This window comes from Fundulus heteroclitus, chromosome 5, assembly GCF_011125445.2.
Source record: "Fundulus heteroclitus isolate FHET01 chromosome 5, MU-UCD_Fhet_4.1, whole genome shotgun sequence".
Classification (NCBI taxonomy): Eukaryota; Metazoa; Chordata; class Actinopteri; order Cyprinodontiformes; family Fundulidae; genus Fundulus; species Fundulus heteroclitus.
Genome location: NC_046365.1, coordinates 14,282,018 through 14,304,564, shown reverse-complemented (window position 1 = coordinate 14,304,564; position 22,547 = coordinate 14,282,018). Strand labels below are relative to the sequence as shown.

Here is a 22,547-nt window from a genome sequence, read left to right as displayed (position 1 = left end):
TTTTGTGTGTGCTTGGGGCAAAATTGTATTATAATTACTGACCAGAGCTTCAGAGAGCTCTATAACCAGAAATCAAGCTAGCCTTTTTCGGGGTTTTGAAAATTTAATTTGTTTGAAGTGCAAAACCTTAGAGAGAATAATAGTTTGTTAAAACATCGCCTTGACATTTTTAGCTTGTGTATTTATATTTGTTTTTCTGTTACTTATTTTTTAGGGGATTGGACCATTTGTGTGCTCCTAAATGAGCTTAAACCAGATCAAACTGTGACCAGATCATCTGTTTGGGTTTTCCTTTGAGGCTGACCCTCGCAAAGGTATCCACATGTAAAGCTTGGTCATACCACATCTGGCACAATTTGTCTCGTCTTAATGCTTGACAGCTCAGTTTGTGACTGACTTTTAAAACCGTCTAAAAATCTTTGCAGCAAATGAAATTGCTGACAGTGAATGGTTCTTTAATTTTAATAACTCGGCAAGACTCAAACATTGTTGAAACATCTGTGTTGTGCTTTTTTCATGCTTTCAATGGAGCTTGTAAACACAACACTTAACAAATTCCTTTATGGCCCTTTTTCCGTGTTCTTCTCGTTTGTAGCTAAGGTTCAAGGCATCCCGCTTTATTTTGCCAGTCTAAAAATAAACCACTCATCTTAAGAACACAATGATGGGCAAAAGCCCAAGAGCAGGATTAAAGCTTGACCTTTTACCTGCACTTGGCTGGTGGAGGAAGAGAGAACCGAGGAAATCAAGGATGTACCTTAAACACTCTCAGTGGGATTCCATATGAGAGAGGGGAACCCTGACGTTGGGAATCTGGTGGTTCCTGTGAACAATCGATGTTTCTTCAATCTTTAACTCTTAGAGTTTCTATGTTGTTCATGGTTTGTAAATGTCTTTTTTTTCCTTTTTCTTTTTTTGATCGCCAGCCCCGGAGAACCGATAATTGATCATTTTCTTATTTTGTATTCTAAGGCTGCTCTCCTCCAGTTTACTATTTAGTAAGTATGCTGGTGTATTAACAAAAAATCCTTATCTTGGTCTAAAAAGTGAAACTATTAATTGGATTTTATGGAACGTCATGTCCTGCCATGTCTTTGAAGTACCTTTGTCACTTTGGAGTTGTTGCCGATTGAAATAGTGCCTGTATATTGGGTTTAAGGGTGTGGAAATAATTATGTTTCAACTTGCCAGGGCGGTGAATGCTATACAATGCTATATATATATATATATATATATATATATATATATATATATATATATATATATATATATATATATATATATATATATATATATATATATGTATGTGTGTGTGTGTGTGTGTGTGTGTGTGTGTGTGTGTGTGTGTGTGTGTGTGTGTGTGTGTGTGTGTATTTATACGCGTATATATCATGTCATGCTTATAGTATTTTAAGTAGCGATTGTTAATATAAACAAACCACTTATGATAAGTAAGTAAATTTGTTTAGTTTAGAATTTAGCACTAAATAAAGCATTTTTGGTAGCCACTGTTCTACCAAGATGACTCTTGGTTTGTGTTGATTATGTATTAACAGAACTTTCTGGTATCTGTACGCCACCATGGCTCAGTGGTGGTTGGAAACAAATCATCAACGGTAGTGTAGAAGGGGTTGTATCAACTGACCTTCTAAGTATAACAATTCAATACCCTATGAGTCCCCAAAGTGGCCAGATAATTATTCAGCAAGTTGATCAATTTAATCACTGTTGTGATGTTCGAGTCACTGTTGTGTGATATAGAGGCTTTGTTGCGAGTTCCGTTTTATCTGAAAAATGTCATGGCTGTGTGGCTAATCTGCTGATCAGACTGTGTATCATTATGTCTTGAATGTGTTTTAAGGCCATGCTTGGATGTTAGTTTCCCATGGCATAATTTCTTCTTATCCCACTGAGACAAAAGGCAGATCTGGAATAGTGCGACCATTTTAAGAAGAACCTCCTCATGATTTTGCATCTGTTTGACTAATGTTATTCCCCATAACAAAATAGGCATATTTAACTTTTTTCTCATCTCATAACAATGATGGCTTTGTGATATCTCTTCTGGATAAACACGTTTTAGCACAGATGGTGCCTATAAACCCCAACCCTAGATCCTGTGACTCTCCTTGTGGCTTGCAACAGACCACATCTTCATCTCTTCAATTGGTCACATTTTCACACCCCTTGTCTCCTAATTCAGAGGATGTCACAGTGAAATCCCCCATGAACACCAAGTGACTTGCTTCTGTTACTTGTGAGCTCGCTTCCTGTCACTGCATGCCCTTTACGGACCTTACCCTTAGCTGAGCAAGTTCTTTGACGGATGAATTAGAGTTGGGTTGCTTCACTTGAGACAATATTGGCATTAAAGCTATTTGTTTATTATTTTGGTTCCTGTGTCGGAGTCTACCCTTTCCCTCTTTTGTGTATCACTTTATATCCAAATACATGAGCAGGTATACAAGGGTGTGACTTTTTTCTTTTTCTTTTTTGCAAGGTCACATTCCTGGACTCCCATGTCCATCTGCACCAGACTCAACCCCCCGGCTTTTAGCAGCTCCTCCTTCTGCCCCCCCCTCTTATATCACACATTCTCCATTTGCTTCCTGTGTGGAGTTTATTTTTTTATTTTTTTTATTTTCTGTTTCACACCTGTAACTCCAAAGTAAAAGAACATTTAAAAGCTTCTAATCAGTTGAAGGAATTTTACGTTCTAAAACCTGTTATCATATTAAGACTAACACTAAATGTATGCTACAGTTATCTCTGTACAACAGATTTGATTCCTTTTAAAGTTATTTCTTAGAAAACTTGTTAGGTTCCAGACATTTAAAGTGTTTCAGTGTGGACATGGACTGCGAACAAGTATTCTTGGTGGAGCGCTTTTTTTCCAACAGTAATATTTAATGGATAATTAAAACGTTAATTTGGCTTATGGGTCCCAGCTATGAGAGCATTTTCTTCTATCTCCTCAGCTGCGCTACAGAAAACCATGGTATGAGGGTGACTTTACCACAGGAACTCGGCCTGCTGAACTCTGTGAGTTGCAGTAACAGAAGTGTTGCCTCACCCTGCCTGAGGAGCCATTGTATCACGATTGTTAGTTAAGCATTTCAGTAGACTGGTAGATGACACATATATCAAGCATTGTTATGATTAAAATAGCCATAAAACACTCTTTCCTTTTTATTATTATTTTTTTGCCTTTTCAATTGCAGAACAATCTTAGTGTATGTGCTTTAAGACACCCAGCTTTAGGTAAATAACGCTCCACCCTTAGCCTTGCTATGCATTTGATACCACGGCATGCACAATTTGTCACCAGACAGCCATTTGTGGATAATGTGAGAAAAATGTGGGGTGATAACTGCTTTAAATGCTCTACTCTTATGAAATGTATCCAAGTGCCACGCAATGATCGTTACTTAAATTCATGATACGCCATGCAGGCCGTGTGCACGCTGTTTACGCTTCCCCAACCACTTCAAGTGGCTCGCTTTCTGAATATTTTTGGCTAATGTCAAGAACCAGGCAGCCAGCAGACCCAAATCCTCGCCAGATTCGGCGTTTGCATTTAAAAGGTTTATTAACCAGAAAGCGGTTGCAGACAGGAAACCTCTGCAGGAGCAAGCGGAAGATGACAGTGCAGAGAGCTGGCTTACTCAATGCAGAAGTCACAGACAGGCTGGCCAAAGCTCGATCAAAGCCCGGAGAACAGGCGTGGCTCCAGCACCGGTGGACGGAGATGGTCAAAAATGTAAGGTAAAGCTTGTTGGTCATGGTGGAGAATCAAGGTCGTGGTTCAGAGATCAAACGCTTGGTCGAAATGTGGTAATCAGGCATGAAGGGAACACTGGACATGTACTTGCAAAAAAAAATTTTTTTTAATTCAGTAATCTGGCCCTGTCTTGCTGTGTGTGGGGAGCTTATAAAGAACGTGAAACAGGTGTGTGCAATAAGCTTGACTGCAGGGAAGTTGAGAGGCAGGTTCGCCAGTAGAGTGAATAAGACGTATGACAACGGGCGCATTGGAGGTGTGGAATAACGTAGATTGGCCCCATCATAACAGTTAATGGGTAATTGAATACATTGAGGCACTCATTAAGAATTGAACTTAAATCTCCAGGCAACAGGGTTGAGGTAATTGGAGTACCTGGAGAGAATACATGCATGCACAAGGAGAACATACAAACAACAGAAAGACCCCAGGTTCAAACCCAGGACCTTCTTGGTGCTATGTAACAGTGCTTGAGAAATCATTAATTAGTTGTGATTACCATTGATTTTTGATTCAATTTTATGAGCTACACCAAAGCTTGGTTACTGCCAGATCTGTCAAAGAAATAACTTAAATAGAACCCAATTAATAGCGTATAATAGTTGATGAGATCTCAAAATGTAACATATCAAGAACCTCATTAAAAAAGAATTCAGGATTCCAGTGAATCCCAGCAAAAATCTGTTATCCAGAAATGGAGAAAAGATTAAACAGTGATGCACCTTTGCCAGAGTGGCTGGCCTACTAAAATTACTTCAAGAGCTTATCTCTTGAAGTAATTCAAGTAACTCGCCTTCCTCTCCACAAAGCCCAGAGGTTCCTTTTCTGGAATTTTCTCCCAACATGAACAAAGTATTTAAGATTGGCCTACAGATGACATCCTCTCCATATAGCCACAGCTCTGTGACTAAACCAGCATCTTCCAAAGGCCGCAGAGCCCCAGATCCTCCTCTACGTATCACGGAACATGCCTGTCCTCAAGACCTTCAGATTACTTCGCTGTGATACACAGCGGGCCCTCGCTACACGTTTATCAGACAAGACAGTTTCAAGAATCAGCTTGGGTCTTTTCCCGGGAATTACGGAATATCTGTGATGATTCGTGGCAGAAAAAAGAAAAACAAAAGGATAAACAGGAACAAATACTTGAAAGTCATTAACTGTCAGATGCAACCTGCCACAGAGACATCATCAACCACCAAATCATATAAACTAGGTTTATTAAACATTAGATCTCTGTCAGGAAAATCCCTTTTAATTAATGACTTTATTATTGACAACAATCTTGATGTTATGTTTTTAACAGAAACATGGTTACATGAATCTAATGAAGAAGTAATACTGCTGGAGTCGACTCCTCCAAACTACAATTTTCTTTGTGAGAGCAGACAGCAAAGGAAAGGTGGAGGAGTAGCAACATTGTTTAATGATTCACTAAAGTGTAAAAAGGTGTTTTTGGGAAAATTTGACTCTTTTGAACATTTGGCTCTCAAGGTAAAGAGCCCGGTACGAACTATGTTTCTGAATGTTTACAGGCCTCCTAAGTCCACATCAAACTTTTTTAAGGATTTTAGTGACCTCTTGTCTGTGATATGTGTTGATTATGACTGTTTAATTATTGTGGGAGACTTCAACTTTCACGTTGACAACCCTGAAGACAGAAGTGCAAAAGAACTGTGTGACACACTTAGAAACTTTGGTTTAACTCAGAATGTTAAACAGCCAACACACAAGCAGGGGCATATTTTAGACTTAATCATCACTAAAGGTCTAAACATTTCACAGGTCAATGTAACTGATGTTGCCTTATCCGATCACTTCTCCGTTACCTTTGAATGTATCATTACCAGTGACTCATTTAGCCAAAGGGACATCGTAAGAAAACGCACCTTTAAGGACAATGCCACTGAAACTTTTATTCAAGCTTACTCTGCTACTTCAACCTTGGGCTGCAACTCAGTAGATGAGCTAGTAGATAACTTTCAGTCTAAAGTCTCAGACATCATTGACTGCATTGCTCCAGTTAAAGTGAAAGTTGTTTCCGGGAAGAAAAAATCTCCTTGGAGAAATGCTCCATCAGTTAGAAGTGAAAAGAGGGAATGTCGAAAAGCTGAACGCAGGTGGAGAAAGAATACACTCCAGGTTCACTATGACATCTATAAAGAGAGACTTAACAGATATAACTTACAATTGAAAAATGCAAGAGAATCTTTCTTCTCTGAGATCATTAAGAAAAACATTAATAATGCTCGTGTCTTATTTTCCACAGTCGACAGGTTAACAAATCCTCCTGTGTCCGTGGCTTCAGAACTCCACTCCACCAGGACCTGCAATGAATTTGCTAACTTCTTTACTGAGAAAATCCTAAAAATTAGAGGATCAGTTTGTACTTCCACACCAGCTCCAGAACCAAAGCCGTACTCAGCTGGAACTTATCCTGACAAAATGTCCCAATTCAGCCAAATAAACTACAAAAGCTTAGAGCAGATCATTCAGCAGCTAAGTTCCTCTTCATGCTGTCTTGATGTTCTACCCACAGCTTTCTTTAAAAAAGTTTTACCTGTCATAGCGTCTGATTTGACTCAGATAATAAACACGTCCCTCCTGTCAGGTGTTTTCCCCCAGTCCCTAAAAACAGCAATTATCAAACCACTGCTGAAAAAGAATAATTTAGACAAACTTCTACTCCAGAACTACAGGCCCATCTCAAACCTCCCCTTTATCAGTAAGATTATTGAAAAAGCTGTGTTTCAACAATTAAACACCTTCTTAACAACGACCAGCCGATTTGACGTTTTCCAGTCAGGTTTCCGTGCTCACCACAGTACAGAGACCGCCCTGATCAAGGTGTTTAATGACATCCATATAAATACAGACTGTGGAAGAACCACCATGCTGGTTCTATTGGACCTTAGTGCAGCATTTGATACTGTCGATCACTCCATTCTGTTAGAACGCCTGGAGAACTGGGTCGGCCTCTCTGGTACAGCACTCAACTGGTTTAAATCCTACTTAAAGGACAGGGAATTTTTTGTATCAGTAGGTAACTTTACATCAGAGATGACAAAAATCCCATTTGGGGTTCCCCAAGGGTCCATTCTGGGTCCCCTCCTATTCAATATCTACATGCTCCCTCTAGCCCAGATAATAAAAAATAACAACATCAGCTACCATAACTATGCAGACGACACACAGCTCTACATCACCATGTCACCAGGTGACTATGAACCAATTCAGGCACTGAGTAAATGCCTAGAAGAAATCAATACGTGGATGTGCCAAAATTTTCTCCAATTGAATAAAAACAAAACTGAAGTAATAATATTTGGACCAATAGAGGAAAGATCAAAAGTTAGCACACAGCTTCAGTCGCTTCAGCTAAAAACCACAAATCAGGCCCGAAACCTGGGTGTAGTGATGGACTCAGACCTGAACCTTCAAAAGCATCTAAAGACAGTTACAAGGTCGGCTTTCTATCACCTGAGGAACATTTCTAGGATTAAAGGACTGACGTCTCAGCAGGATCTAGAAAAACTAATCCATGCGTTTATTTTTAGTCGAATTGATTACTGCAACGGTGTTTTCACAGGTCTGCCTAAAAAGTGGATCAGACAGCTGCAGCTGATCCAGAACGCTGCTGCCCGCGTCCTCACTAAGACTAAGAAAGTAGAGCACATCACCCCAGTTCTAAAGTCCTTACACTGGCTCCCTGTATCTCAGAGAATAGACTTTAAAATACTTCTGTTAGTCTATAAATCCTTAAATGGCTTAGCTCCTAAATACATCACAGACTTGTTATCAGCGTATAAACCATCCAGACCACTCAGGTCTTCTGACTCCAGCCTGCTCTGCATACCTAGAACCAGAACCAAACATGGAGAAGCAGCTTTTAGTTCCTATGCTCCAATTATCTGGAACAAACTTCCAGAAAACTGTAAAAGTGCGGAAAGCCTGAGTTCTTTTAAATCAAGATTAAAAACACATTTGTTTAAAATTGCCTTCAACTGTCCTAGTTAACTGAATCACCACTTTTTTGTTCTATTTTCTATCTATATTTTATTCCTACTTGCTCTTATTCTGTTTTATTTTGCTATGTTTTAATCATGTAAAGCACTTTGCATTGTCTTTGTACTGAATTGTGCTATATAAATAAATTTGCCTTGCCTTGCCTTGCCTATCTACGACTGATCTAGGAGATCAAAAAGACCCCATAACAAAATAAGGCTTTTCCTGCCTTAGCTCAGCTTTCATGAATTACAAATAAGAAGGAGACTGGGTAACCAGAGTTCCCTGGTCAAAACCAGTTAGTTAAAAACATTTTATGATCCATAAGACTTTTAGGAAGATATTTTGTGGACTGACAAGACAAAAGTGGAACTTTTTGGAAGGTGAGTGTCTTTTTACATCTGACAACAGACATATCATTTCAGTAAAAGAACAATCATACCAAAAAGAAAATATGAAGGTGCTAAGCCATTAGTTTGTCACTATAAAGTGGCATTTTGACCCCCCCCCCCCCAAAAAAAAAACAAAAAACATATATCCATCTTCAAATACAACACTCTAAGTGTTCATTTTGATAGTGGTGACTTAGTCCGTTTTGAGCCAGAAAAGAATTTTGCACCGGGCATGGTCAGCAAACATAAACATTGTTGCGCCATCTTCCAGCAGTACAGAAAGCAAGATGGCGACAGCTGCCTCAGCTGCTTTAAGAGCCAGTGGACCGTCCTGCACCGCCTTGCAGTAAAGTGGCAGCTTAGTGTGATGGATGACCCACCCGATCTGTGGGGTTAGGGCTACGTAACCGCCTTAATTTCGTTCCTCCGTTGCTGAGTCGCTAAATTGCTGCTCCTTGTTTACTCATTGCAAACATGTGCAATATCATACTTCTGGTCACCTGGTCTTGTTATGGTGAATATTTGCAAAATCACTTTGTTTACAAACAAATACAGCAAAAAAAATGTGTGAAACACATAAATAATATATAACAACCCAAGGGGGCGTGATAATTTTATTGGAAAACATTTGTATGCAACAAAGGGCCAAAAGGTTCAAATAATGTTTTCCAGTAATTGGTAAAGGTTTAACATAAAAAGAACATTTTTGATTATCCAGGTTATCTTTATGGGATAATAAAACTTGTGTGATAACCCAAAACATATGAATGTGATAAAAAGCCAAAAAAACAGAGACAAAAAATAGAGAGAATTCAGAGACAGAATCATTTATAGACATCATGGAGCAATTGTAGGCATTTGGGTTTTGTCAGTTGTAACATTATAGTCAAAGAAAACTGACTGAAACTGAGACTTTCAATAAGGGGGTCAGTTATTATTGCTTTTCTATAAATCCTTTTTGTCTTTCTTCTCCAGTATAAGGAAATAATTACAAAACCAATTCAGGCTCTTTTCACATACCTCTCGTTACCCTCATCATTGTTACTCGGGATATCTGGCCCTTTGAACCGGTTCTTTCACTTAAAGGAATATAAACCTCCATGTGACGATAGTGTGAGATGTTCGTGCTGCCTCCACTCTGATGAATCAGTCCTGTCTCAGCAGGCTCCATCACTTCCTGCCTGTTTAATTCTCTCTGGTTAGTACTGGAGGCTTGATGCGCAGGTTGCAGGAATAAACTGCATGATTTGTTTTTGTTTTTTCATGTCACAAGGCTGTCAGAATGATTTTTTTGCCTCCAAGAAGGGATTATCTGTATACTAGGAATTAACTGGTGCAAATACAATACAGTATTTCTTAAAGAAAAGCCAACATATCATAAAGTCATGATATTGAATGTGCACATGTGTTAGTCCTTATCTGGATTTTAAAGATGCATCACTCACTTGTTTGAGTATGAGAGGCTGGAGCAGCCTCTGCAAAGACCCTTCATGTTTCAGTTTGGATGGTGGAGCATGTGGGAGAAGTCTGGTTAATTTGCCGGAGAGTTTTTAGCCCTTAAATATTTGGTTGTGTACTTGGGGTCTCTAGGAATGCAGACAATTTTAACGTAGTCTGTCCAGGTGCTGTGTAGCTATCTTTATATTACTTTTGGGTCATATTTTTCAAGCTTTATTGTCTTCTCCGTTTATTGTTACTTTTTTAACAATCGGCACGCTATATTTGCTGTGGGACTGCTAAACAAGGTCATTTACTTCTGACTTCGGAATCTGCTATTTTTATTTCTCAGAGCGATTTTGTTGTCCAAGCCCAAGGCTACCGAAGCTCCTAGTGAATAGGTAAAAACGTTCGATTCTTCATCACACCGTCCCCAGCGTACTCTAAAAATGGTCAAACTGGGGTAAAGTGGAATGCTTAGTGACTTTAGGTGGGCGTGCTTCATTTATATTTTTCCTTTTTGTTTTTATTTAAAGAGATCGCCCCGAAACAAGTTGCTCTCCCATCAACCTCAGAACAGGGTAAAAGAGCGGCAGAGGGGCAAAAATAACGACAGATTAAGGCCAAAGCATTGTAGTTCTACTTCATAAAGACCAGAACTTGATTATTTATATGTAAAAAGGAAGAATTAAAAAGCCTGATATCTCCCCTTTAAACACACGACCTGCAGCAAACGGTCAAACTGCAGAGGAGTGAAACTCAAGAATTTAAGTTGAGTTTTTTTCTTATAGCATTTACTTAGAGCCAGCATCCTATTGGTCGAATGTCTTTGCTGTTATGGTCTGTCTGCCTGCTGAATACTCAAGAGCCAGCTCAAGAGTTGGGGGTCATTATAGTGTGTACACAACAGCTCCTGAAAACACTCTCCCATGAAAGAGAGGGGAGGAGAGGAGTCAAGTGTCTTACTCCACTTGACTTCCCTAATCAGCTGCAAAGAAAATAGCTCAAACAACAGACAATGGGGGGAGCTTTAGCGTAATCCTTTTATTATGACCCATGCAAGTTGCATGACACATTTCCGTTGGACCTCGGAAAATGGTGTCAGTGGTGTGTTTATTTTCCTTTTTTAATCGAGATATGCAGAAGATTCCCATATGAAATCCAGAAATTCACGTCAGTCTTTACACTTTGATGATTTCTTAGGTCATGTTGTTTTATGAGGTTAAGCATTCGATTTGTCCTCGGTAATCCGAAAACTTGAGTTTTAAGCCAGAAAAATTGCAACCCAAGTTCATAAAGTTTGAGGTCCTCAAATTCGATATCCAAAATGTTGTCAAAGTTGATTGTATATACCGTTAGTGTATTCAATTAACCAGATTTATGTCATGTTCAGCCAGTGGCACACACAGTACAGAGCAATATAGCTCAGGTTTGTGCAGGTTTTGAATCTACAGAATGGAAAAAGCTCAAGGACCATTTTATTAGCTACGCTTGTTTAAGTTCGTGTTTCCACAAGCTGGGAATCGTTCAATCAAATGGTGGCAATTCAATATATTTAGCTATCAAAAGGTCCCAAAAAAACTTGCTGAAATTTTAACCAAGTGTCAGAATGAAGGAAATAGATTTAAATGAATTTGAACGTGGTCTTGTTGCTGGTACCCAATGGGCTAGCCTAAGGGTTTCAGATACTGCTGATCTTTTACGATTTTATCTGGAATTTATAGGGAATGGACCAAAACACTGAAAATGTCCAGTGAGTGGCAGTTGTGCTTAAGAAAATGCCTTGTTGATGTCAGAGGACAGAGACTAATTTGAAATGATACAAAAGGCAACAGCATCTCAAGCACCTTCAAACACCATGAACGAATGCATAATATATTAAATCTTTGGCTACAGCAGAAGAAGAGCACAAGGGAAGCCACTGCTGGTAGCCAGGAACACGAAAGTGGAGACAAAAGGCTCACAGAAAATGAAAAATAACAGATTGGAAAACGTTACCTGGTTTGTTTTATCTTAATTTCTGATGGCTACTTCCTGCAGGATAGTACTGCAGGATTGAGGCAGGACGCACCATGCCTCCAAAGTTCAAATCATCTCAAACCGGTTTCTTAAACATGACAGTGACTTCATTGTATCCCAAATGTCTCATCAGTCACCAGAGCAGACCAGAGGGTAAGAGTTTTTTTTTTCTTAGTTCTTAGTTTTCATTTATTTCAGTTTGGCCAAGTTTTGGAATTAATTCTGTTTCGAGCAAACGTAGCAACTTGTTTCCGAATCACCGTGCAGCTCTTTAAACTCTCGTTTACACAGTCTCATTAATCTTTGGGGAGTTGTGTTGTAGTTTGACAAGGTGCAGGAATGTCATCTGTAGAGCCTAGATCTGAAGGAAAGAGGGTTCCTGGTTGAAAGCAGAGCAAAGACCTCAAGCAGATCAACACATCAAAGGGTCCACCATAATCAGGCACGCCCAGACACACACATTACAGCCGACACATTGTTGGCCTTGCTGTAACAGTCTGAGAGGTGCATTGTTTTCCCTGACGTTTTGATCATATAGGCCCCCGCATACTGTTTATGAACGCTGTTTGAAGTCCGCCGAGAGCCGCGACGCCCGGCCTCTCCTGTCTCCATTTGTGGGTCAGTGGGTCGTCGAGTAGCCCTCTGTCCTCCTGCTGGGATGGATGGCGATACATGCGGCTCGCATGCTGTACGCTTGTTTGACAGAGGACGCGTTTGGCAAAGACTAAAAACTCCACTCTTTCATGTGTCCATTCTTCTTGTTCCACCCTGTAGGGATTGTTCTTAAGCTAATAATGGGGATATGGCATTGTGCTATTTAAACCTCAGCGGCTTACATTGGACTGTTTCAGAATAAACTCTTGATTTCGAAAATCATACATTTTTTTCAACACTATGTGATGGAACGGGAAACCTTTTTTTATTTAAAAGGACTGGTTTTCTTCATCATTCTGTAATCCTCTTTTACAATTCTGTCACAGAGGTCATTCCACAGAGTCCGAGACGCAGGCTGAAAGTAAAAACGCAGGAATCCAGCCTTATCACATTCTGCAAAGCTTAGGGGATCATAAACTCAATTGTCCATGATGAGCACAATGCTATCAGCAGGCCAAAATAAGCCCTATGCTGGGTGCATTACCCTCTCTTGCTGGGGGCAATCAGCAGGATTGGCTCACTTTCTCGAGCGTGAAGCTTAGTGTGGAATGTAACGGCCTGAACTGTACATCCTGCTCACAGCGACAAACACTCCGGTAATCAGTTGCGTAACTTGAATTAAGCCATACGGGCTCGATCAACTTTTAAAGGGAGACCATAAGTTTTATGTAAAAAAAATTACTTTAATTTGACTTTATTGGATATTGCCTTTTAATTTTCAGGGTAAGTCTGGGCATATACACAAACTATGTAATAAAACCAAATCTACAGTCATTATTTTTTATCAGACTGAGCAATTGACGTTTTATTGGAGACATTACGCTTAGTTGCTGTTGCCGTTCTTGTCATACAACATCACCTACTGAGATTTAATCTCTCATTAAAGGTTGTCACTGTTTTGCACCAGCTCCTCAAAGATGTGTAACTCGACTTGATTCCAGTTATGGTTGATGGGAAATGAAAATTAAAACTATCTGTCAAACCTGTTATTGAAAGTCATTTTAATGTGATCCCTGAGAAAAAAAACTAGAGTGACTGGAGTTTTCCCTATCTGTATGGAGCTAAGTGTAATTGAAAGCTACGCCTCTCCTACCTGTTATTGTTCCCTGCTAGCTGACTTTCCGGAAAGCTCTTACACTCATTCCTCGCTCACTAGAAAGAAAATTTGGGATGTATGGAAAAGTTTCCGGTTGCAAAAGACTCTTAAAGTTATGGTCTGGTAATTACTGGAGAACCACACATCCCTGCTCAGCATTTTCTACCTGGGCAGGTACTTAATTACCAGAAAATAGTTAGCTGTCTAATGTAAGCTTGTTTTACTCTATAAACGGCAGAATGGCAAAAAGTCATCATATTTGCACATATCGTATCCTGCGTAGTAATCATTTTAAAACTAGCATTAAATTTAGCCGGTGCTTTTTTTTTTGATGAGTCTATGTTTAAAAATCTGATTACCACTGAATAAATGTTATAGACAGCATTGTAATAATCAACGTATAATGTTGTTTTAGTAGCAGTGGGGATGATTGTTGCTTTGCTGCTAAAATAAAACATACTAATTTTCATACTGTAAAAATCCTATGTCGTGCTCATGTTTAATTCCAAGAATTGGTTTGGGCAGTTTAAATGTTTGGCATCATACAAGCAAACGAGAAATCCTTGTTGGTGGTGTACTGGAGTCGCCTCTGCTGTATATAGTTCTTAAGGAAGTTTTGTGTTGCCTTTATTGTAACCAAGGAAGGAGCCAAAATCGGGGCTACCCCTAACGCTCCTCCTGATATCTTGGCTGGGTTCTCTAGATGTTTCCATGATGTCACACAAGGAAACAACATGATTTGAGGTGTTGCGATAAAAACATCTATATTTATGTGTCATCTCCTTTCGACTTTCCCCTTTCAGTGGTCGCCACATCGAGTCACCTATCTCCATTTATCTCCATCTAATGCTTCCCAAAGTGCTTTAAAGGCACGCCAATCTCACTATATAACCTCTGAAGAAAGTAATTATACTAGGGCTGGGCAAGTTAACGCGTTAATTTCGCGTTAATTCATTAGACTATTAACGGCGATATTTATTTTATCGCACATTAACGCATGTTGCTCACATGCTTTCAGTCAGTGTCAGTCAGCAAGCGCGCTGACTGCAGCGCGCTGTGTCACGGCACGGCAGCACTCTGGTGCTCCCCCTCCCCTCTCGTACATGGCTCAGCGGCGCCAGCCAATCAGCACGCAGGCTCAGCCTGGCCCGCCCACTCAGCTCTCACACAAACTCAACACACAAACAGCTGAGAGAGACCGCAGCAGCGGAAAAACAAGAACAGGGGAAGTAGCACCGTTTGGCTTTATTTTAATACCGTAAATGAAATCAAGCTGTGTTTTGTAAAAAGCTGGTTCATTTCAGTGGAAACACAACAAATTTATCTAAGCACGTGAAAAAACATGAAAACGTCGAGCCACAGAAACGGAGAGAGGCGACGAAACTTCTGTCATTGCCCCGACAGACCCACAGACGTCTCTGACTGAGGCATTTCAGTCCTCCATGGAACATCCAGGTAGATCAGTGGTCATCTTCAGCAGCAGTTCATGTTAACTTTCAAAGTAGATATTATCTATGATATGTTACTGGAGCCCACACAAAAAATGTAATTAAGACCTTGGAAGAACCCAGTACATATATTAAAAAGTGTCATTTAAGATAAGATAACATAATCCTTTTTTTATCCCACGACGGGGAAATTTATAGGATTAAAGCAACAGGCAGGTGCACACAACACAGACAAAATTACATAAGGATTGAAATATATAAGAGGTGGATTAGCGAAAAAACACTGAACATAACATTATTATTATTATTATTATTATTATTATTATTATTATTATTATTACTATTATTATTATTATTTAATTGTAATAATAAAATAAAAACCACAAAACCCAAAAGGTCAACAGTTTCATGATACATCAAGCTTAGGGACTGGCTAATATACAGCAGGTCAAAAAAGGCCATATTTTGGCTGCAGTGCTTGCTGTTCTCTTATGAAGAAAAGATCAACTAGTGCACTAAATTCAATAGATGGGTTGAAAATATCCAGTATAAAATAAGTGCTACAAATGTTACAACACTTTTGTTCATATGGCAGCAGAACATTAAAATAAAAGTGCTCTTTACACTACTTTTGAATTCATTCTTGGAGTTTGCGCATACAATGCGATTAATCATGATTAATCAGGCAAATTATGCGATTAATCGCGATTAAAAATTTTAATCGTTGCCCAGCCCTAAATTATACATATCCAAAGAAGGATTTTGGCAATCCTTAATGACCTAAAACAAGAAACTAAATTTTGTTGGATTTTATCGTCCGTAATTGAGGGGGGAAAGGTTTTGTTTCTTTCACTACAGTGTATGTAAATATCTGGTTTCAACTTTAAGTGGGATTTTTGTCTGTATTCCGGCATGCCGAATAAATTTTGGAACAGTCACCTAAACTTGCTAGCATTAGCTCCACCGTTCAGTAAACTGCCCCTCATGAAAGCATTGTCAGCAGGAGCAAGACCCGAGCGTATTGACGACCGTGGCCGTCGGTGTCGAGTCGGGTTAATCTTTAGGAACAAACAGTTAAACTATGTGCACTTTAGTTGATACTTACCAGAAAACGTTGTGAGACTCTCAAATAAATCAACCAATATTGGAGAAGGAAGTTTGGGATGACTTGCAGAAACTGCTGTTGAGACAAAATATCAGTCACTATCAAGGAAAATGGACAGGAGAGATAGCGGTATGTAGACACTGTAATCTAAAACGTCTGAAAGGTTAGTAGGGGTGCTCTGAGCGTTCTGCTTTTTGTTGATTCATTCAGTGGCCAAGCCTTTCTCACAGACCCCAGAGAGCCAGGCTTGCCTAATGGAGGCTAAATCAGCATTATCCGATCAACTTCGCCGCAGTAATGGACTCCATTCTGTTGATTTTGTCAATCTTAGTTGCTTAAATGCGTTTGTTACATAATGGTTACAGTAGAGTTGGGTTTCTCAAGAACTATTAGCACTTGAGCTCGTGTTTATGGCCGCTCGTGGGCGAACGCTGCATGTTCCAGTCACAAAGTACTTGAAGCACATGGCATAATGGAAACATGGTGTAGATTAGTGTCCATGAGTTACCATATGGTTGAAATATTTGCAATCGTTTGGTCATTTAGAATAATGTTGTCAAGTTCTTGCACTTCTGTCCTGTCCGATTAACTGAAAGGGTCCTTCGACAACCCCCCTTTTCTTGTCTTTGATTGGTTTGACTTGTCTTTAGGTGCAAATGGATCTGGACAGGTGGAACTTTAAAACAAGCAGACCACCGTGGAATTGCCTTATGTAACTGGCTTTGATGTACCTGTGTCTAGAGGAGGCAGGGCAGGCAAGCATAGCGTACGTGAAGATGAATGTGACGAAGCGAGCCAAAAGAGAAGAGAGTGACAGCGGGGGTTTGCAATAAAATGTTAGTCGTGACTGTGAACTGCTAAGATATTCCCAGAGAGCACTGGAGCTTGTATAAAAAAAAGCACTTCCATTTCCACTTCCACACACACACACACACACACACTCTCGCATGCTCTCCCAGCCACACATACTTGCAGAATAGAATATGAGAACGTTGCAGCACTGACTGGATGTGTCCCAGCAGTTACCGCACTGATGCTTGCTGCAGCAGACGGGACTGTGCAGTCAGGACTCCAACAGAACAGAGGCTGATAGGAGAAGAAGGACGCTAAAATAAGCTCGCTGCAGAGTCAGATACGGGGGAGATAACACAGGGAGGTACATGACAACAGATGCATATTGAGCCTAGAAGGGTGTAGCAGCAGGGCAAGGTGGACGTGTCGGGGAAAATCAACTTGATCAGGAACAGGTGTAGGACGGAGTCCGTCGTATGTCTGCTTAGGGCGGATGCTCGTCGGTATGTCTCGATCTATGAGGCTGCAGCTGCTGCAGAGGTCCTTCAGTGACCACATCAGGTCCTCCACCACCAAAGCTCTAGATATATTCAGCAAGCCGGCAAGACATGAAAGTCGACTTGAAGGTAAGAACATGGGATCAGACGGCAAGTTTAAGAGCAGGTGCTTGCTGGGTGTGCCTTGTTTCTTCCCTTTCTAATTTTTTAATTTTTTTGCTTTGGTTATTCTCTGTATTGGTATTGTGTATTTGCATGCACGTTATTTGGTGTTAAGCCCGACCGGCCCGGTACTGCGATGAGAGGGCGACGCCCATTTTTCACCTTCTCTAAAAGTAGTTCAAACATGGTCCTTTTGTTCTCTAAATCCCTCAAAGGAGGAGGGGTTAATGTTTCTAAAATAAGTCGCTGAAATTGTTTTTTTTTCTACATATACTATCTGCTTTACAGCATGTTAAACACAGGAGATGCCATATAAAGGTTCATCAAACATGGCAAACTCTTCTGAAAAATGTTTCAGCACACAGATATGTTTTTGCTCCGCCCCTCATGGCTGGTATCCCTGGAAAGTAGAGAGTCATACCTTTCCAAGCGTGTCAGAATGACTGGCATGTGAAACAACCAATAGATAAGGTGATCCCCCCAGAACTTGACGGACAGAGGGGGGTGAGTATATAAGATCTATGGGTGAGGGCAGGAACAAAACTCTGACCAACCCATGCCCTTCGGACTGAACGACAGAGATTGGTTATAGTTTTTACAGGCCTGCAGCTCCCACAAACATTTTTTTAACCAGATTTTTGTGAATAACTAATGTATTAACTACTTTCAGGATGGAAGGAGGATTTTACCCAGTATAAATGTCATGACCAAAGGCTGTGTCATATCCAGAAGAAGTCATACAATGGAAATCAGCACCTTTATTTCCCTTTTATGAGGTGAAAAACACATTTGGCACAGTTTCGGCACATTTGGCTACATTGTTACAAAAAAATAAACAGGTCCGTCTGACACAATGACCCGCTAAAACCCTTGTGGAATAAATATTCAGCCAATTTTTGATGCTTTTATATTTAGGTTGTGGATCTATAAAGTCTGAGGCTTCTCCTATATTTTCAAAAGGGTGTTTTGCAATATTTATTTTAGAGAGAAAAAAGCAGAGGTTAAAAAAAAAGATTTTTTTTCCTTGTTTAATCACCTATAAATTGGGCATAGTGACATTTGCAATAATTCCACTGGAAAAATATTTATGTCTTATTAATGAAATAGCTGTACTTGATTTATATTAGGTATGTAAATATCAGGTATCAGGCTGAGATTGCTGCTAAACCCGTCTGGACTTATGTTAAAGTATCAGCTACATGGTAAAATTGCATTTTACAAAAACTTTATTTAATTTTTTTTAATCATCTAACAAATAGATCAACTGGTCTACTTATTTGTATCTTTTAATAAATAGATGTATAATCTAAAGATGCCTTCAAGCCTATTTTAATAACTTTGGTATTCATTTCTAGAGTTGATTTTCCCCAGTCAGTGCCTCCACACAAGCAGTATTGACTTTTTGCCTGTGACCAGCCTTCCTGCAGATGTTTTAGGTGTGGTTTGGCCCATGTTTAACTTATGAACCAGATAGACGTCCATTAGACCAGAGCACCCAACCCTCTGGTTAGCTTACCTCTTAATAATATATATCACATAAGAGTAGCAGCTGGAGGACAGAGTTAGCTACTGAAATGCTTTTTATGTTGACTGCAGATGGCAGAGATCGCACACATCAAGCGCTTTCAGAGACTTTTGAGGAGAAATGTGATCGTCCTTTGGGGTGACAGATGGTAGAAATTTGATTATGAAATATCATCTTCCATATAAGCATGAGTATCAGGCCTATTTTCAGTTTCCTGGTGAATTCAGAAGGAAATGCCCGGCAGAAATAGTTGTACCCATTTAAAATTAGTAGAAGCAGGTTATAAATACCTGATGAAATACTTTCTGCAGGAAGTTACCAGAAGATGCTGGAAAGATCCCCGTTTTACTTTAGGATGCTAAGAAATGACGGATTTCTACGATCTAATTGTGATTTTCCTTTTTGAGCCTATGGATGCATGTGCTTGTAAATCTTTTGGTCTGATGATTTGCTCTGTTAGGACCACATACGAAGGATACGCAGTGCAGTGGCGCTACCTCATTTTTCAGGTCATTATTATAGATGCAAAGTGACAGAGAAGCTGCTGGGGCTCAGATTGTTTACATTTCTACAACAATCATGTGTTTTGCAATGACAGGTCAGGATAGCATGAAGTGGTGATTGCAAGACTTTTCAGCCTCTGACATTTAAACAACAGTGGGATAGACTTGCTACTCCAACTATTACTGCTCCGTTCATCCCTTTACCAATTGGAGCCTCAGTTTCATATTCACATGTTACCATTTGGTCCCTTCCTTCCTCCAAAGCCTTCATAGCCATAACTGGGCCTTGTTGTTCCAGTGTACTAAAACCAATGGGTATCAGTATCTTTTTTTTCTGAATACTTGGTATTATACCCTACTTCTGCTTACTTTGCTTGTAATTTTTGTTTTAGCCACAGTATGAACACCAAATATGACCCCTAATCAAACTAAAGAAAAACTCTAATTAGCCTGCTGGTGGTAAATATCAAAGTTTCCTTACCACAGAGGATGAATTTATCATAAAAAAAATACTTTATATTTTCTGTTTAGGAAAAAAATCCCTTGCAGGTACAAATTGTCTGGTGGCAGAATTTTTCATTTCATACCTGAAAAAGTCAGGTAGGGAACAGTTACAGACATACAAAATACTGCATATTATCTTGAACATAGCATACTTAAATGTTTCAGCATATGCCTTAGGTTTAATGGCATCTGTATTAATAAAACTCCAGAAATCCGTAAAAATTATCTTAACTTTACATCTGTTTTTTTTTTTTTCTTTCTTCCCTTGTGTATGTTTAGTGCACAAAGCTGAAGTGTATGCGTGAAGAAGAGTGAGATGTTATCAGCATCCAGAAATTTCTGTTTAGGTGCTAATGGTCTTTAAAAATATTTACACTTATTTTAACCAGAAAAATACTTTGTATGTGAAAAAGTAGAAATACAGTAGGAAAAGTCTTCATTTTGCAAAAATCTCCATGTCAGTTTGGACAATTGTTTCATTCATGGAAAACGTTCAGTATGTAAATATTCTTCATGTGAATCATAATCCAGTTGCGCCTGAATTGATTGTCTTGTAATTTATACATTATGCATGAACACCACTTCACTTAGACCTAAAATAGCCTCTTCTTTTGATTCGGGGTTCATGAGCAAACAGGCGCAGCCGATCTCAAGGACTTCTGTGCTTGTCAGTCCTGTGCAGTTCATCCCGAAACCCGATAGTCATATTTCCCTTCCTCGGCCTTGTCACCCCTATGATCACATCACAAACTCAAGCATGTTTACAGCCAAAGGGAGAAATATGCACCGAGGAACTCTGAGCATGTGCACTGACAAGTCCCAGTTTCCACACCGGCCTTTGTGCAGTAAAGGTGTGATTAGGAGGATGACTGATTTCCCATACCATTGTGCTCGATCACCCTCTTTAGGCTGCACAATTACATGAACAGATTCTCCAAGATGCCATAGCTTCCTCTGCATACATTTTACACACAACTTCCCTAAAGGTTTAAGGGTGTATCCATCCAGAGAGATCCTGATGAGTACCTACATTACGGTGCAAAGTAATGTTTACATCCCCATCTTTTATTCAGTTCGGGAACTATTTTAGCTCACCAACACTCTTAGAATGTCGTGCAATTGTCAGTTTACTATGCATAACAACAGCCTGTGTGGCTAATTTAGACAAGGAATAGGTGCGTATCGACACTAGTCACCCCTCATCCTCTCATAACTAAAGCGCCATGGTAGACGTCTGGTGGTACAGGACAGTGTGTTTGTAAGGAATGCAGAGGTGTGAGCCTCTCGAGTGTCAGGACGAACAAGCAGGCGCGTAGTTTTGATTATTCACGTGCAACAACACTCAGTACAGAGTGTTCAGAAACTGCTCGCTGAATTCTGTCAACAGCACTCAGCTTTAATGCCCCCCCCACCCCCCCACATGCCACTTGTGCTAACAAGCTTTTTTTTCCCCTACTTGGCACTCAGCATGCACTAAAACCACATTTGTGACCTGAACGTTGTGTAACAGTCTCTGTTGAAGCTGGTGATTAGAGAAAGAAAATTGGATGTTTTGGTATTCCGTTTAATTTCAGGACCTTATGCCTTCTTAAGATTTTCATCTCAATGTTCCAGGCGAACATTGTTACGGCAACAATTATATTAACTGTTTTATCGTTATTTCGTTAACGCTTACTACTTTTTAAATTCGTGTTGGCATAAACAGCAACCCAGACCGCATGTGACTGCAGCTCGGGATGGAAGACAACTTGTTAAGTTCAAAACAAGTGAGGGAAGGTGATTGTGAATCTCGTGCCAGACAAACTGTTCTGACTATTTTAGAAAGGGCTTGTCTACTGGGATTTTCACATATGTCAAGGGTATGTGGAGCATGATCTGAAAAAGAGAAAATATCCAGTGGGTGGAAGTCATGTGGATAAAAATGCCTTGTTTATGTCAGCTTATAACAGGGAATGATGGGCTACAATAAAAAAAAGAAAAAAAATTGGACAGTAACAGATGCAATATTAGTTTTACGGGTTACAATATGGCGGCAATAACATGAAGTCATCTTGCTTTGCACCAGGTGCTCAGGTTGTTTTGGTGGACTAATGGTGTGGGTAATATGGCCTCGGCAAACTCGAGGAACCTTAGTGCAAGCTCACATCATTTAGAAACTCGCTGGCCATCTGAGTGTTGTCACTGACAATTTCCATCTCATGACCACAGTGTACCCTTCTTTTGATGGCTACTTTCAGCACAATGTAGCACCGTGTCACAGAGCTCAAACAGTGCGCTTGAATGTGACATCAAGACTGCTTCGCCTCCAATGGCCTCCACAGTCAACAAATCTCAATCCAGCAGAGCACCTTTGAGCTGTGTGGAACGGGACATGATGGCATTATGGATGTGCAGCCCGCAAATCATTACAAAGTGTGCAAGATATCATATCGATGTAGATCAAAATCTATGTGGAAGGTTTGTGTTGCCTTGTTTAATCTATGGCACAAAGTCCTGAAGGCAAAAGGAGGTGGAACCTGGTTCTAATAAAATAGCCTGTGAGTGTATGTCATAGATATCAGTGGATATAGCCGAAATCAAGTCTCCCTTCAGAAGATAGATCACACAGCACTTGACGCCTCCTTTGA

The 22,547-nt window shown here is 39.9% G+C and overlaps 1 protein-coding gene across 2 annotated transcripts in view; it reads left to right on the top strand.

The window, feature by feature from the left end:
* dlc1 (DLC1 Rho GTPase activating protein) overlaps positions 1 to 22,547 on the top strand; it is a 116,476-nt gene that overhangs the window by 38,302 nt on the left and 55,627 nt on the right. Inside the window, exon 1 of one of the 2 annotated variants that reach the window (XM_012865496.3) lies at positions 17,010 to 17,355. The exons of the other annotated variant lie outside the window; for it this stretch is intronic. Coding sequence (XP_012720950.2) covers positions 17,223 to 17,355 — 133 coding nt within the window. The 5' untranslated portion in view covers positions 17,010 to 17,222. Of the gene's footprint in view, positions 1 to 17,009; positions 17,356 to 22,547 lie in introns of those variants that run through there. 2 annotated transcript variants of the gene reach the window in all.